Source organism: Carassius gibelio, chromosome B22 (genome assembly GCF_023724105.1).
Source record: "Carassius gibelio isolate Cgi1373 ecotype wild population from Czech Republic chromosome B22, carGib1.2-hapl.c, whole genome shotgun sequence".
Taxonomy (NCBI): domain Eukaryota; kingdom Metazoa; phylum Chordata; class Actinopteri; order Cypriniformes; family Cyprinidae; genus Carassius; species Carassius gibelio.
In genome coordinates, this window is record NC_068417.1 from 32,713,144 (window position 1) to 32,731,755 (window position 18,612).

Consider the following 18,612-nt stretch of genomic DNA (forward strand, 5'->3'; position numbering starts at 1 on the left):
TCTTTCAAAGACAATTTGCTTTCATAACTGACATACGGCACTCATTCTTTTTCTCATTCAATTTCACTTTCTACAGAAAAACTTCAGGAATTGTCTTCTGTAATCTGTCTTAAATACATCTTTGGTTTGCCGTTGTGAATTGTTGCTCTACAAGATCTTATCTTATCTTATCTTATCTCATCTCATTTGGGTCACACCTCCAGGTCTGAAGGATTACATTTAATCTAAATACCTTTGTAAATTATCCTTGGATAATCAAACATATTTTAACATCAGCTTTATATAAAAGGGCTGTACATGCATTATATTTCAATTAATTGGCCAAGCATTTGCATCTGCATTTACGTACTTGTGTGAAGTACTATGTTTTTGTATTGCCTGAAGCTTTTAACTGACTGGAAATACATCATAGGCAATACTGTTTTTAACTCTTTGCAGCATCTATATGAAGCAGATCCAGTTTTCCTTAATAATGAGGCATAACAGAAGTCTTAGAGCCTGGAATGGTAATGGCTTTGCTCAGAACATCCCATTTGTAATAATGGCTGAGGTCAAGTTGATTGATTAACTGCTGTTTGAAGATACGTCCAATGTGGTAGTCTGTGAACATAAGCTTTTAGCTTAAAAATAAATATTTGTGTATTTGTGTTGATGAGCATAAATTGGAAATATGGAATTAAGTGTGCGGTCTTAAAATGATAGAACACATCTACTGACATCCACCATTTAGTTCTCATTTCTCAGATTAGCAAATAGTGTAAAAATTTAAACCAACATTACATTACAAAACAATAGTAATGCAACATTAAAACTGAAAGTCTCAGCTTCATGCAATGAAATATCAATTAATCATTATATTTAATGTTAATTGAGCCATGGGTTTATTGCTTTTCATTATGCATGAGTATGCAAATGAAATAGTTTTGATATATTGCATGAGAATGTGTATCTGGACTAATGTGTAAGATTTCAGGTAGGCACCGCACATCAAAAGGCAATGTGAATATGAGGTTCCATAGCCAGCTTATTAATCTTTCATTAAGAAGCACCACAAATGTGCTTTCATTAAATATGAAGAACTGTATGGTGTGTTTTATGTGTACTCTAGTTGTATTAGAATGAGGAAACAATAAAAGAAAATCTTGAAAATTGAAGGAAGAGAAACTTTGTTCATAAGCACTAGTATCACAATATGTAGTTAATATACAGTATTGAGTTAATGTGTCACTGGATACACCATGCTACATGAACTTATTTTGTTTGATTTGTTTATTTTGCAAGTTAATCTTGATGATCATTGTCTCTCCTAAATTTGAAGTATGTCTTGTGTGAAATCTATGTAAATCCTAAATCATACCTTCTGTGCTCCAGAATTTAATTGGGCCAAGTACAGAGCCCAGGGGAACTCCTTAAATCATGATTAAAAGTCATGCGTCTCTGGGTAGCATTTTATTTTAGAAGCTGTCAGTACTCAGGAATATCACTCTACTAATAAAGGGAGAATCCTAAGATGTGGTGGTTTTCAGCAATTGTATTTAGCAACATGTATGCCGTGTTTATATATAGCACAGTGCAAGCAATTGTACGTTTGTGTATCTACAAAGTGAAGTCATGTTCAGCCCTACCCCATACATCTATACCGCACTGCTTCACTTATTAGGAGTATGATGAAGTTGATGCATTGTGTGGAGTACTGTGCTCATCCCTTAACCACAACTGTATTTACATGGAGCGATAAACTCAGCGCTGCTGTGATTAATTAGAGCCGAATTCCAGTATGGGAGAAGAGAGGAGTAATTCTATTCAATTCCCAAAAGCTTTTCAGTGTTACCAATCGAACTGGAAAGAAAAAAAAGCTAGAGACAGATAAAGTGATCAAGTGTGCAAAAAAAAATAGACGAATGGCAAGAAGTGCACTGGAGGAATTGAGTGGAAAAAAGCAGAAGAATACCACAAAAGGAGGGAGTGATGTCGGGAAAGATGAGGAGATATAAATATTGATTACCATTCTTGTACCGATCCAAAGACATGACAAGGAAGCACTCAGATGCCGAGGTGTTCTTTGGCAAGAGCGCGAAACAACTCGTTTGTTCCCAGGCTCGTTTTTTTTACTCCCTCACTCGCTCTGTCATTCTGACAGATGCCGCCTTGCCTAAGAGCGCCACAACTTTCCTCAGCTAAGATGGGGATGTAACGTGTAGAGAGGTAGAGAATGAGAAATTGCCTTTTCTTGTTTCGTCTCCCAGCCTTTGTGGAGTGGCGGACTGCTCCTGAGAGTGCCATGTGACTTCTTCCACAGTGCTTTGGAGCTATTTTCCCCTCTCCCTCTCTTTTTTTTTTGCTTCCAACGATGAGTCGCTGAAGAGGAGAGGAGGTGGTAAGAGGAGGATATGTTTTCCGTTTCGCTCAAGTGCCGGATGGGGGTCATCAGACGCAGGATCAAGGGTACTGTGCAATGCACCACTTTCACACAAGCTTTTGGGATGGGGGTCGAACCCTTTCCAAGTGTTGGGAGGGGAGTCTCGGGATTAGTGTGTAATTAGGATGTGCGATAACTCTGTGTTGTGTGTATGTAATCTTGCCTTGCGCACTGATTTTTGAAACTTGATATAAGGAAAGGTTAGGCTCATATACAATGCTTTGTATTTGAGAACCTGGAAAGCCAAGCTGTTTGCTAAAGTCGAATTTGAACATCCTTTTAAAATCCAAGGAAGGGTGATATTTCAGGTGTGGTGGTGAGTGCTGCAGTTGTCTTTGCCGTATTGATAAACCTCTTATTTTTATTTTATCTAAATGAGTGGCTTATTATTTTAATTATATAGTTGAATTATTCATACATTGTGAACATCAAGTGTGCCAAATTGTTTATCATTGCTTTTCATTAGCGTTTCATTACTCCGAGTAATATTTTTAGACTAGAATTAAAAGGCCTTCACACTTTTATAGTGACATAAGTGGCACAGTTTTGAAGATGGTTGTAATTTGCTGCTTGTATTTGACTGCAAAACTTGAAAGCGTCCTAGTGTTGTGATAAAATTTTATCTTTTTTTAGTTTTGTTGTTCCACTTTTATATTTGCCCTCAATGCAAAAAGTATATACTATTTAGATATAGTCGGCTATATAACTGTACAGTTCACTTAGAGCGCTTCAAAATGCGTAGATGTGATCTTAAATTTACCAGGCCTGTTAAAAACTCGGAAGAATCATTGCTTTGTGGTAAAATTGACGTTGTTTTAACTCAATCACTTCTTTTGCTGCAAAACTACAAAAATATTCATATATAGTTGGCAATATAATTGTGAAGTTCACTTATAGTTATTCAAAATGCATAAACCGGTTGTGATCTTAAACTTACCAGGCCTTTTAAAAACTAGGAAGCATCTTAGTGTTGTGATTTTAAAAAAAACAAAAAAAAAAACACGTACTATTTATTTATAGCTGGCTGTATAGCAGTGTACAGATCACTTAATACTCAAAAATGCATAAACAACGTTTGGTTGTGATCTTAAATTTAACAGGCCCGGGCAGATATCAAGCCGATAAGTTTGACACCTCTTCTGAACCAGCAGTTTAGAAGAGCTTGTTTTTATGCATCTCGGGATCTCTAGCCTTAAGCTAGTTTGCAAGAAATCAATAAAGGATTGCCTACAAAAGTTCAAGACTGTAGAAGCAGCATCAGCGGTTGATGGCAAGCTTGTGTGAGGGGGTGCTGATAGTTTCAGTGCTCTGGTCCTTGGCAGAAGTTCAAGTTTACATGTTGAAGTATCAATGGTGGGTGATACACATGAGGTTTCTTATTCTTTCCTTGGGCCTTCAGCATTTTTATAGTTTTTCTGCTTTGCATAATCCATTGTTTCTTTGAAAACGTGTCTTAGAGACATTTCATGATCAAGTAACGGTCATTCCTCCAACTGAAACAACATATCTTTATTCAAAAGAATCCCAGTTGGCTTTAGTCATGTATAAAGAAGCTGGGAACAGTACACCACCTTGAATAAACAATCATAATGTGACTAATGATGTAATGGCAACAAAAAAGGTGAGAAAGTATTTACGTTAAACCAGTAAAACAAATCTGTTTCCAATGTTCACGTGGACAAATGATTGATGAAGGGAATTCCATGTATTGGAAAAAACTGGGCCTTAATTCCTCAAGTGATTTGTTGTGACAACATCTCTTTCCTAGTCCACATGCTTTGTCCAAGTTTATGGAAATCATACAATTTTGCAGTAGATTATTCTAGGTTTATATGTCAATTTGTATGTGCTGGCTTCATGAAGACTATCTAGAGAAGACTGGAAGTTTAATCTGAGATGACTGATCAGCTGTGACAGCTTTATTGGATTTATGTATGGGAGAGGTGGGCTCAGGACGAGCTTGATAAAAATGCAGGGACTAGACTGACTGCACTGGAGATTTCAAGCTGAAAACCAACTTCTCACTCTATTTAACTATGCAACCAAGATAACTGAAAGCAGCAGGCTGTAGACTTGCAATTATATTAGAGTGGCTTTTTTAGCTTTGTGTAATGGATATCCTACTCACATACTCCGAGTAGACACACATTGCATTGATTTTATTATGGCTTTATTTTTCACTCAAGGAACCGTAACGCTTTAGACATTTAAAAAAATAGATCTAATTACTTAATGACCACACAGGAACCAATTTAACCACTTTTTTTTACACACAGGAATACAGCTAGGACTTATGGGCGAATGCAAGATCACATTGCTAATTTTCTTTATATATTTATTTATTAGTTTTCATTTTTTGTAAAAAGTCTATAGGGTCGCTATGGACCTGTGGTATATAAATGTGTAAGTATTGTTTTCCCCTGCACAACTGTATTTACATATCTGATGACTCAATATGTGCAATGCATCGTTATTTCTCGAGGTGGCTATGTTTGATACACAATGATGATGTGATGCTTCACTAATAATTACCGGAGGCATAAAACAAAAGAATATTATCAGCAAAAAACTGAACTGGTTTGAGTACAGCAGAGCAATTACTGAATGCAACAAAATCTAAATGTCACTGTCATTCGATGCTGGATGTGGTGAATAAGCAGCCAGTGATCACAATATTGATTTTGAAGTCACTGAAGACGATAGTTATGAGAATATGGTTGAGATCGTGAATATGAGGCAGATGCTGAATGTACTGTGCTCTGCCGATGACAGCGATGGTAAAACCATCTGCTCACACTGAACCCTTTTAAGTTTCGAAAGGAAACAAAATATGCTTTATTGTATGCGATTGTTCTTAAAATATCAAGAGAGTTTTTTGCTATTGCAGTAGTTAGAGATCCATTCATGCATTCATATAGGTCCTGGTAGCTAAGGACCCGAATATGTAATAATGATTGGTGAAAAATTCATGCATTAAAGGGTTAATTGAAGTAGAATTGTATATGGTGACATTTTAATAACATTTCTTTCTTTTTTATGCATATATTAAAATGTAACTTAAATTTTGTTGGATCAATGTTTAAAATAAGAAACTTTGCTTGAGGGGTGAAAAACAATGCATCTTTCAAGATATATTTTTTTGACAATTTTAAATGATACGTTTAAATGCTACATTTTTAATTAAACTTAATTTGGTGTTCAGTCAAAAATGACTGACCTTTTAAAAATGTGTAAATCTCTCATTAACTTATTTATAATCATAATCAAATTATAATACTATATAATTATTATACTCATTGAAATACCACGTGTAACAAAAATAGACATTCAGGCAGATATATATATAGACATACAGACAGATAGATAGATAAAAATAACTTATGACTTAATTTATGACCTTTTTAAAATAGTTTCTGCGCCAGTTTTTCATATCAAATTTTTGCATTCATTAGCAAAAGCACTGTGCAGCAAAGAAGAGCAGATCAAAGAAAAGCATGATTGTGAAAATAATTGAACATGGTCTCCATCCCGACTGACTGACCTCTCATCCCGTACGAGAATGTAGGATGAAAGTACATTTAAAGATTGAAATTGTAAAGATTTACATGGGTAAGATGTTAACGCTAGAATTCTGAGCAGCGACTGATGGAAGAAGATGGAATAAGAGGCAGATTAAAGCGAGGAGATCAAAGATGGACGTGACATTGTTTCTGGATGTTCATTTCTAAGTGGTTCACAAGAGACCTTACATCTATTCCCTGGTATTTTCCAACAAAAGGACGAACATGTTTAGGGTGTTTGCTTGGCAAGGTGTTTTGAGGAAATGAAAGCTACAAGGCCCCGGCTAATGAGTACAAACAAAAGCTCTTCCTTTTGATCCATGTCAAAAGTCGCTAGCATAGAGGATGTTGCCAGATGGGGGTGATTTATTGCTTTCTCGCACATGCATTATTTGACTACCTGGAATGCTTAAGGGACCTCGCTCACTTTTATTCACTCACCACTGTGCAAGTTTTTCTGCTAAGGGAGTGTATGCAGGGCGAAAAGATTGCATAGCATTGTTTGAAGATGTTATTGTTTATATTCATCATAAGGTGCATTTGCCTTTGAATTTAGTTTGTTGTGTCTACCTAAAGTTTGTGGATTGGAAAGTTTGAAAACGAAGTCTTGGACTGTGAAAGAGCTCAAAAGATTTGCGCTTATTGTCATAAGTGTAACAAATCCTTTGACTTCAGGTTTATTTGTTTGTTGTCACAAAGAGTCAATATTCAAAGGACCTTTTGTATTTTGCAGTTCTAAGTTAATATGAAAACATTTCAGTGAATTAAATCATATCCCCTTTTTTAAGTCAAGAGTTGAGATAGTGTTTTCATTAAATTGCAAATGGGAGTTGTAAATATGTTTTCCTTATGGCTAGAAGCCAACAGCTGGGCTCTTTTATGTGTTTATCAAAGTAAATGATTTTAGCACAGAAAGCGTATTTAGCACAGAGAAGTACTGTTTGCTGTAGCAATTATTTTTTAATGATATTGTTGTCAGTGTGGCGATGGTGTTGGCCCAGGGCAAGGCTTAACAAGAGTAAGTAAATCACTATTTTTGGTGGCAATATGTTTCACTGTACATACAGCATGTTTTTATTTTATTTTATTTTATTTTATAGTGTAAAAAGCTCACATGCTAGTGAGCCTTTTTCAGAGCAGATTTTTTTTTTTTTTGCAAGTTTTAACCAAATAAAATGGTAACACAAGATTAAATGTGCAACACAAAATAATAAAACTATAGGGAGTCTCTATATAGTGGCAACAGGACACATTTTTATCTCATCCATGTTAATTTATTAATTTTTATTTTTTATTTTTAGTCTGAATTTAGTCTGAATTTATTATATATATATATTAGTAAGGTGTATTTAATATAAAATGTACTAATTTACAGCTTAGACGTACCATACAAGTTTCAACAGAATGACAATATATTTTTGTTTACCATAAATGTTTTCAGTACATTCAGCAGTATATTTTAACCATATTTAAAAGATTATACAATTAGAAAAATGACACATAAAGATGCACTTATTTCCTACTCATGTTAGTAAAAAAATATGAATTGCATTCAATATAAATGTAATCTATAATACAGTTTATAATATATTTAAACACAATTAACATGCAATTAAGTGTCTGAAAACGTTCCATTAAGTTGTTAATTAATGGGAAGGGATAGTTTACCTTTAAATTAAAATTCTGTTATGTTCTTCCAAACCTGTATTGACTATTCTAATGTGGAGCACTATAAAACATATATATATATATATATATATATATATATATATATATATATATATATATTTAAATTTTTAATATTTGAGAAATAAGTACAATTTAGCACATATTAGATAAATAATATATTTAAAGTCTTAAAGTATAACCTTTAATAAATTATTTTAATAAAAAGTGCTAAATTGAACTTTTTCCTCAATGGTTAAAGGGTCATTTACTCATCCTTATGTTCTTCCAAGCATCTGTGACTTTTTTTATGTAAAATATAAGGACAAATTCTGTCACTAGATTTTGTCATTGAATTTGTTGACAGCAGAGTTCCCAACTGATCCAATTCTCAAGTTCAAATCACTGACCCAGTGATTTGTTTGTTGACAAACACAGTCATCCGAAATTCTCTTTGTGTTCCACATAAGAAAGAAAGGTTCGGAATTCATGAGGGTGGCTAGATTTTATCATTTTTTGCCAAAAGTAAAATTTTAGGGTGACTTAAGTTCTTTCATAAACTATTCCTAAGTCTTTGTTTTGTGATCTGAAAGGACAAGGTTGGCGGTCATTATGCAATCACGACTTCATAATTAGGAATATTAATTGGATTTTAATTAAAGATAATGAAATCGCCTTCCTTACAGGATCATTATTCATTCCACGGCGGCCCACAGAGCTAACAACCTGAGGTGCCTCATGTTGTCCCTCTCGGCTTTTAAATTATGCCTCTAGTTGGCAGCCTTTCAGACAAGTCTCCCTATTTTGCTTCCCTCATTTTAAAAGACCCCTTTATGCAATCAGTTTCTTCATGCTCATTTTCTACGTCCATCTCTTTTCTGGTGCGGGCCACTTGTTGGCTCTCAAGAGACCGTGATGGTGCATTCAGTTAATCAGCACTGTGTCTGTGCTGCTCGCTGGTGCTGAATACTGAGAGGATGGTGGCATATGTCCCGTGTGCTGATATGAGCTCCAGCATTCAAGAGATACGAAGAGAGCATGCCATATCTCAGCATGCTGAGATGCCTATCAGACCTCCTCTCTGTGCTGAGGTTCGTTTGAAGCACTGCTTGGCATCCTGAGGCGGATCTGTATTGATCTGGCTTTGTTTGGCTCCATTTGAGAGGCAGTAAAATGAATGAGGTTTGGCAGAGTAGCAGAGACTTACCGATCTGATAGACTGTGAGGAAATTGATGAGGTTTGCATATTGCAGTGACCAGGTGCCAGGTTTCTAAACCATTACCATGTTATTATTTTCCATATTTGGAAACTTTACATGCAGCCTAGACCACAGGTCTCCAGTCCTTGTCCTGAAGGCCCACTGTACTGAAGAGTTTCACACTAAGCACAATGAAACATTCATGAGCCAACATATTCAAGGTCTTAAAGGTTACTAAAATCTTCCAGGCAGGTATGTTGGGACAAATTTGAGCTAAACTCTGCATGACTTTGGCCCTCCAGGAACAGGATTGGACACCTCTGGCTTAGACCAAGCTGTTACTAAAGGCAGCATACCTTGAGGTATCAAATCTACCTCAGACAGATTGAGCTTGATTACAAAATGGATAGCTGTGAACTGTAGGCTAATCATCGCATTATGTTCAGTGACAGAAAGAGACAATATATGGATTTCTGAAGCCACTTTAGTCACCAAATGTGTTTTTAATTATTTAGTTGCCTCAGCAATTGAAAAACATATTTAAGCACTTGGCTTCTCTCCTGTATGATTGACATGAGTCTCTTCAGACCTTAAAACCAGTGCTTAATTTGAGCCGGATACTGTTCTGGAAAATGTCAGATTTCATATTTTTTTTTAAATATTTCCGTATTTGTTTGTATAGATCCAGCATTAACAAGTGCATTAGATCATGACAGTGCATGCATGCATGCGAAACGGCGCAAGCGCAAGTTTATGTGGATGTATTTGGAGCTTAAGTATTGGTATTGTACATATTTTTGTACAGTTCAATGTAATAATGGTATAAAATACCAAATAAAGTGAAATATTAAAATGTATATACATTTAAAAACACTATAAACCATAGCTATACATTAGTTCCCCTTGTGAGGCTATGGCGTGCTTGATCAACTGAAAGCATACTTTTTTTGTCATACAGATATAATTCAAAACCGCACAAATTAAAACCGGAAGATTTGTGCTTTTGTAAAGTAAAGCAAACAAACAGGATGTGCATTCTTTCTTCTTGGTTTCCTTTCTGTGAATTTGGTTACAGAGTGCCACACCTCACACCTGTTTTAAATCTGTTAATTATAAGTAAGATATATTCTGGATATTTATATATTTCATATATATATATATATACACACTATGATTGTATTGTACATTTCTGAATTATATTTTTTATGTAACTTACATATACACTTTCGTTAAATCATCCTGGTGACAAATTTTTGACCCAGGGTTTGAAAAACTGTGCCCTAGGCTATAGTTGAAATGCTGAAATGTGTGAACGATGCTCTTATAGTTGAAGCATCACCGATTAGTAACGTCATTTTCAGTGTCGGCCACGGCTCCTTTTAACAGCTGTTTTGGATCTGTTTAAAAAGATTCAGTTTGATTTGGTGAACTGGTTCAAAAAGATCCGGTTACATCGAGTGATTCGTATTAATGACATAATTTAGATTTTTGGGTGAACTATCCCTTTAAGTACAAACAATGTGCAACCATAACCAAAGTACTCTGTCGATATTTAAAGTGCAAACAGAGAACACATTTTTCCTCAAGCATGATACTGAGCTAAGTGATGATTACAACCAACTAAACATCATAGCCTAAGGCCCGGTGTCCACCAAAGCATTTTTAGGCAGCTGAAAAACACCAGGTGCTCTGTTGAAAACACCCACCTGTGAGTGCTTGAGAGTGCTTTTTGTGGCCCAGCGTTTTTTTTTTTTTTTTAAGTTGAGACGCTTTGGTTTCAATGATATGGGATATGCGCTAAACTGTCTCTTGTATCTGATTTGGTGGATAATTTGTTTCCGACTAAAATGCTCCGAATGCTCAGAAACCAGCAATATTAATTTCTCCTTCATTTTTCTCATTGTTGCGCTTGTTGACACATCGTTGTAACAAAATGTGACAGTTGTGACAGTTGATCAGTGTGGAATTTGCCCCGCCCCTTCTGCTTTCTGATTGGTTAGCTGACTAGAAAGTGACAGTGATGAGCGCAGCGTTTTATCACAAGTTGAACATTCTTCAACTCTCGGCGTGAGAAAAAAAATGCCCGAACGTTCAGCGCAAAAAAGACGCTCTGCACACTCCTGGCATTTTAAAAAAATGTGGCACTCAGCTGGGTTTCCATCCAAAGTTGCGAATTTAAAATTGTAAAATTGGAATATCACATTTAAAACATTTGCGAATAAGCACAGTTTTTTTATCCAACGATTCAAAGAGAGCAAAATCTTCATTCCTATCTACTAAATTACTTGCACCACAGAGCGGGCAGACAAAGCACAATAAAGGTGGTCATTGCTTTATACAGACAATTGTATAATTGTTAAAAAGATAATTATACAGAAATACTTTGATGACAGACTTTGCTCGGGCATTTAAGAATGACCAACATAACATAATATCTCAGATACTGTGCTCACTCCGCTAGTAAGTCAGGTTATTCCATTCAATCTCACAAGGTCTATTCATTTTTTGATGCGCATGGAGGAATAAATTTGGCAAATGCGTTTCTATATCCCATTGTTTGCATTAACACTTTTTTTAGTTCGAGGAAAATAGTCAAAAACCACCTCAAGTGCGCTTATTTTAGATTTCTTTTGCTAATTATTATTATTATTATCATTTTTTAAATTTAATGATTCCATCACTCACTTCTGATGTGATACTTCAAAATCCCATAAAAACAGGTTGTTGAAAACAGCTATTGTATGTAGCCTAATTTGCACGCATCAAAGAGCTGCTCTGAAAATGCATGGTATTGTAAGCGCTTTTGTATGTGTGCTCGTGTTTTACTTTTGAATTTGCGATTACTCATGGAGCAGCAGTGCTGAGCACACAATCTGCAGGCTCTGTTGTGCAGCTAACCCTTAACTGTGGTCTTGTCAGTCATCTCGCCTAACTCTAGTCACATAACCAGTGAAATCTGATTCCTATTGCACATTGTGGTACTCTGCAGCTCGTGGTGGATGAGTAAAGCAGATGCTTTCAGTTTAGGACTGAAGTGACCATTGTCCAACTGAATTAAATTATTTTTTTTTTCTATAAAAAATAAATGTTGAAGTAGCATATTCTATGCAAATTGTATTTGTACACTCACATTATGGTGATATCAAGAGAAAGCTTTTCACCTAATTGAGAAATTAGGTGAAAAAGTGAAACGTACACACAGTGAAAGCTCTCGTACTAAATTTAAAATATCTTAAACTGTGCTCCGAAGATGAATGGAGGTCTTACGGGTTTGGAACGACATGAGGGAGACACATTAATTACATCATTTTCTTTTTTGGGTGAACTATCCCTTTAAGCTATATTAAAATGTATAATTTTGCCATTCTGTGAAAATGTCAGTTTGTTCATCACAGTTTTTGTTCATTTTTGCTTCATGCCATATTGTTATTGTAAAGCAGATTTATGGCTGTGCAAGCTCTTTGTTGTTGTATTTTTGGAGCAATTTAGTTTTAAAAACCGCATTTGTCTTGAAATTAGGATGCCTTCTTTAGTTTTATTAGTTGTTTTTAGTCTAAATTGACCTGTTCTAGTTTAATACTGTCAAACTAATAAAGCTGTCTGGTTCAAGATGCTAATTTGTAGGCCACACCAGAAGTCTAATTAACCACAGGTTCTCTTGGGGATTTGATAATGGGTTTTAGAAATACAAAGTATGCTACAGTAATAAAAAAAGAAAAGAAAAAGGTCTAGAGCTCCCACAGGGGTTTGAGTTTACATGCTTGAAAAATTAGACAACAGTTAGCAACTCATTTTGTAGCAACTTCTTACCAGCTTAAAGGTATAGCGGTTTCAAAATTCGGTATAATTTATGGTGTGGAACAAAAATGGAAAGTCTCTACAAGAAATATTAACCACATCCCTTGATTTACTCCAGAACCACTGTTCTAGAAATGTAAGAAATTTCAGATGAAAACAAAAGCTTAAAATTCTAATTAGCTGATTAAGTTTGGACAGTATTGAGAACCTAATTATTTTAAGCCGCCTGCACAAAACATTCGGACACAACTGTCGCATTTCTCCCTCTAGTGGTAGTTGCATAGCACTTTCAAACTGGTCATGTAGCAATGCCGCCTTTCCACCTTCTCAGACGAACGAAAAGCGACAGTCCAGAAGTCATTCATTTCGAATGGAGAGTAGTGCGGGAACTGATGTATTCTATAAAAACTATAAGCGTAGGGTTAGAATTACCAATATTTTTCTCACTTTAACATTATTCTGTTTTTGTAAAAATGGTGCTTTGGAATAATTATGGAAGAAATAATTATTTTATAATTATTAAATCATTATTATGTTGATTAGCCCCATAAAACCTACAATGTGTTTATTTTGGGGGTCAGTTGTTTTGTGACGATACATTCATACATTATTTTATTTCATTACAATTATTTATTTTACCATGGTGAATAAGCTGAGGTAACGGTTGCTGCACGACCCGTTTGAAAGTACCATGCGACTGCCACTAGGGGCAGAAATGCAACAGTCGTGTCCAAATGTCGCGTGCAGTAGAAAGGCGTTTTTTTACCTGAACCTATTCACCATGGTAAAATTGATGTGTGATTAATTAGTTCGTTTTTTAATCGATTGACAGCATTACTTTAATTAAATATATATTTGTATTTGTAGTTTCAAGTTTAGCAAGATAAGCTGAATTACTGGAAACTTTATACACCGCTCAACTTTAAGTTGTGTTTAATGTAACAGAAATGAATTCTCTGGATAAAAGGTTTTTGGCTGTTCTTCTTCCAGTGACTTTCCCTCCCTCTGCACATGCAGTCCATCATCTGAATGGATCGCTATTCAAATTAGCCTAGCTTATCATTTATAAAGACAGGTTTATGCCTTTTCATTATAGCCATGAATGTCATTTCAAATATATGGCTGGAGTAAAATCAAGCTCTCATTTTAGGGATGGCACCTCAAATATACACATCACATGTCTCAGTTTTATTATTCATAATTCAGTGCTGCTGAGTTTCTTCTGACATGTGTGCACTCTTACTGCCCTCTACTGATTAATACCTGTCATGCAATATTTATGGCTCATCCTCATTATTTCTGGAAAGACTGCATTTAAATTTGGGTCAAAATAGTCTCAGAATGAATATACTAACAAAATATGATTTGCAAATGCATAATGGCATTCATAAATGCCTATTTGTGTATTGCTTTTTGATGTTTTGAGACTTTTCCGACAGGTTTTTTTTACATAAGTTAAATGCGGATAGCATTTAGACAGCTAAATTCTCTATATAATCTCATTGTTATCTAAAATTGAGATATTTAATATCCCTTTTTCAGGTTAAGACACGGCAGCTGCTTATTTATTCAGAGACCATGTAACACAATGGTCCTCAAGTACTATTTAAAGGGTGAATGGAAGTTCTTTAGCCTGTTTTATGGTGCTTGAACCGCGATTATATGTCAGTGACAGACGCAGGAGGTAAAGTGTGTCACGGATTACTGAACAAACAATGTCAAAGTGGCTGAAGTTCAAGGCAATCTGAGAGCAAATTCAAACGGGTTAAAAAAACACTGTGCTGTCAAAGATCCAAAATACATCAGCTTTTATGATTGTCCTCTCCTCTAGCTGAAGCAATAATGCTATCATGCAAGGCGGATGCTAATAAACATCACTGCGGCTTCCAGGTCCAAATGACCGAAGTGGCTGTTGATGGGCCTGCCAGACCTGAATCTGTTTGCTCTTGCAGTGCCATAACAAGTCATTACGACAGATTTGCCTTCTCTCTGGTGCTCTTACAATAGATCTGTATAAAACTTTACGTAGATTTCATCCCAAATGTGTTCGTAGATATTCGATTTTGTGACACTAGATTTTGCGCACTGCATGTACCAAAGTTTTTAGATTTAGAAAGCCATCTGTAAGCCAGAACCTGTGTAAAAATTTCTTTCACAAATTCGCCTTACAGATAATAAAGCAAAAAGTATGTAGTATGTATGTTTAGCATGCTGTCCAGGGTGAGGGCTCAGAGCTTGGTATTTGCCCGAACACAGAGTGCTCCACCCGGATAGGAATGGGTTGACGGTGAGGAGTCGGGGTGGTGGAGGGCTCCTGAAAGAATAGAGAGAATGGTAACGCTGCTATGATTACATTATGTATACTGGATCTCCTCTCTCCTGGTGGCTGGATAGATGATGATGTAACTACTGATAGTGAATTGGCCGGGTTGATTATCTGCACATGCTCCTCCTGATATCCGTTAATAAAACATCACTTGTAATACCCAGTCAGTGGAAGATTCTGTGTACATGAATCTCCACCCTGTCTCCTCCCTGAAATAGCCATTTATGGATCATACATTAATGTCTATACAACGCCTAATTTTAATATGCATAAATTCATCTGCATATCATTTCCATGCATATTCCCATTCACGTGACACCATGTTTAGCACAGTTAAGGGTGCAATACTTTAGGAAAATATGAGATAGGGATTATAAATGCATTTTGAGACACCACTGTTCTAATTTATGAAATTTTCCTAGAAGTTAAACATATATATTAGAATGTTTATAGCCTATATTTTTGTGAATTTTATGAGTGAGTTGCCGGGGAGAGACGAACTCGCGGTGTTTTGGCTTTGTTTGTACATGGCAGTCATCTTCGAGGGATTTCATCAAGGACTGTATATACTATATATCACTGAATATACTAGATTTAATTTAATGCTAACTATATTTGCTGATTATAATTTATCTAACCTAAAATGTGGCTGTTTTACTACTTTCTGAATTAGCAACATGCTAGAATCATTGTTAGATTGGAAGCATGGCAATATTATTCTATTAGTGACCTTTTGACCGAGCGTTTTGTGCATTTTGCATTGTCGGGATTATGCTTACATCCAACTTAAACATCTAAAGTTCTCCCTTTGGAAGAAAATCTAATTAAACCAGCCTAAGCTGGTCTTTTAGTCTTTATGGTCTTTATGTGGAATTTGAGACTGTTCATAGCTGTTTTTTCTTTAGCTGATCAGGCTAAAAGACCAGCTGAATAACCAGGTAAAACTATCTGGACAGTTTAGTCAGGCTTGGAAAACATCCAAGTCTAATCAACCAGCATGGGCTGGTTTTAGCTGTTTTTAATCTTTACCATATCCAGTGTTGTGGGTAACGCGTTACAAAGTAACGCGTTAGAGTACTCTAATTACTTTTTTCCTGAAATGTGTAACTTAACGCGTTAGTTTCGTGCGTAAGTAATCAGTAACTTCGTTATTTTTTAAAAAAAGTAATCCGTTATTTTAAGGAAAGGAAAATCCCGACTGCAGCCTGCTTTTTGTCAGACAGTATGCCTAGGTCTACTGTGCCACCTGCGGATGTATCAGCGGAGCCGAAGCTCTGTGATCGTAAAGTCAATGGCTGTGATGCGTCTGTGCCCTGCGCCTGACCCTGTGTGTGTGTGTGGGTTTTTTTTTTTTCGAACTCCCGGCAAGATAGCAGAGAGGACAGCGTTTGGTTTATGGAAGTACGCACATTATTTTCAATTTGTCAACGAAAAAGAAATCGACTGTCGGACAAACGTTTAGAAAATCTGCTTCTGCTACGTTTTAATCACTACTTTGAAGAGTAAATGTAAGAGGACTGTGTTAAAGCGAATTTAGGCTTGTGACTGTGAGTGACACTTTAATAATAATTAGTTCGCCTATTAAGCGATTTGTCATTTGCCTGTGTGGCAGTGAAGGATTTAATTCGGTTTGTTATCATTTTTGTTTGACAGGCAGCTGTTAATTTCTGTTAGATCATTGGCTGGCTGGTTGTTCATCATTTCTAAATGGATTTAAATCTGCAAGCCTGTTTAAGGTTGTGTTTACAAGTAAGCATACTTGTACTTTGATAACTGCATTATGTAAAGTTAAAGAAAAATCAGGAGTTATCTTGTGGTGCTCATAATATACAGTAGCCTAGGCTACCCGGGCTGGGTAAAGTTAGGTGCGAATTTTGATTAATAATATGTTCTGTGATAATAAATAAATAAAACGCCATGTGGAATAGCCGATTGCTGACTGTCTTTCCTGTTATTGTTATCCTGCAGTGTTAATGTAGTCGGATGACTGACGTTATTCATTGTCGGGAGTCACGACTTCTAGGTGCATTTAAAGGGGCCGGGGGCTGTGTCTGTCATGTGTGAGCCGCTGCAAACGGCTTTTAATTTTTGGTAACGCATGAGTACTCTAACGCGTTACTTTTATGAATAGGTAACGCTGTATCATAACTGATTACTTTTAATTGATGGTAACGTTGTAACTTAACTAACTACTTTCCAAAGTAACTATACCCAACACTGACCATATCATTTCTGCAAACTTTTCCTCATAAACTTAGCAACATGCTAAAAGACTTTTTAATTATGTTTGCATCGAGTGTTGCACTTTTTGTTGGTAGAAACATGTTAAAATCAGACGTTTTAATCAGTTTTGAATCAAGACCTATCTGTGTTTTTCTCATTTTTATTTAAATTAGTTTCTCGTCAGTGTTTTGCATTGCTATCTTAGCAAAATGCTAACATTAAACTTTGTTGAAATTACTTTAGAATTGTGTGTTTTGTGCATTTCATCTTAGCTTAGCAGCTGACAACTATTAATCATCCTTCTATTCCAATTTTAAGATCTAACATCAAACTTTACTGAAATCCACTTTTGAACGGTCCTTTAGTCACTTTCATTATAGGCTAGACACCTTCTTCACTTTCAAGTCATCAGCTGTGCATTTTGCATTTTTAGGTCAGAAACATGCTAACATTAAACTTTATTAATCACTTTTAAATAAAATGTGTGTGTTTCGTTTTAACATCTAAGGTTTTAACATCATGCAATCAAATGTTCTCTGCACTTTGCATTGTTATCTTAGCAACAGGCAGCATTGGAAATGTGGGGGGACTGAGTCCGGGTCGTGAATTTTGAGGGGGGATGGCGTTTCATTTCCAATACGTTAGGTTTATTTGGAAATTAAAGTGATTTCTATAGTTTATCCATTAAAAAATTTCAAAAGCGATCACAGTTCTGCACATAAACCTAGCACGATAAATTCTATGGTTAGCTGTGCAATGCTGTCTTTTGTGATTGGTCATAATACCTGCATTATAACAAAGTATAGAGACGATGTAAATAATAGATTCAGTGTGCAATATGGGGAACTTCATTAATTAAAATGGACAGCTTGTGAGATTACTATGAACTAACTTTTTTTACATTAATCACAAGGGGTCATTAATGATGCTTACATTATAATTTGCGAAAGTTCACACATAACATATATTTAATTTGCCCTGAATTGCAGATTTCTGTCTTAACATCCAAGGAAGTTCAGAGAAAATATGAACAGCATTGCACAGCTAACTTTAGACACAAATATATCGTGCTAGGTTTATGTGCAGAACTGTGAAAAACTATAGAAATCACTTTAATTTCCAAATAAACCTAACCATATATGCTATAACATATATTTAATTTGCCCAGAATTGCAGGTTTGCAGAATTACAGAAAATATGAAATAAGTTTAATATTATTATAGATTATAAAGGGTCTTATAATCAAATGCATCTTAAAGGTTACTATTATTTCCAAAATTTGATGCTACCTTAAATTGCATCTGCATTCATGGTTAGCTTATGCTAACATCAAACTTTATTAAATGTACTTTAGAATTGATTCTTCTGTGCATTTTGTATTGTTAGAAAAAAAGAAAGAAAAGAAAAGAAAAAGCAATGACA

General features: G+C 35.5%; 1 protein-coding gene across 3 annotated transcripts in view; it reads left to right on the top strand.

Moving 5' to 3' along the window:
- LOC127988434 (glutamate receptor-interacting protein 2) overlaps window positions 1-18,612 on the top strand; it is a 116,920-nt gene that overhangs the window by 14,318 nt on the left and 83,990 nt on the right. The window contains exon 1 of one of the 3 annotated variants that reach the window (XM_052591194.1): window positions 2,296-2,445. The exons of the other annotated variants lie outside the window; for them this stretch is intronic. Within the exon in view, the coding sequence (XP_052447154.1) occupies window positions 2,391-2,445 (55 nt within the window). The 5' untranslated portion in view covers window positions 2,296-2,390. Of the gene's footprint in view, window positions 1-2,295; window positions 2,446-18,612 lie in introns of those variants that run through there. 3 annotated transcript variants of the gene reach the window in all.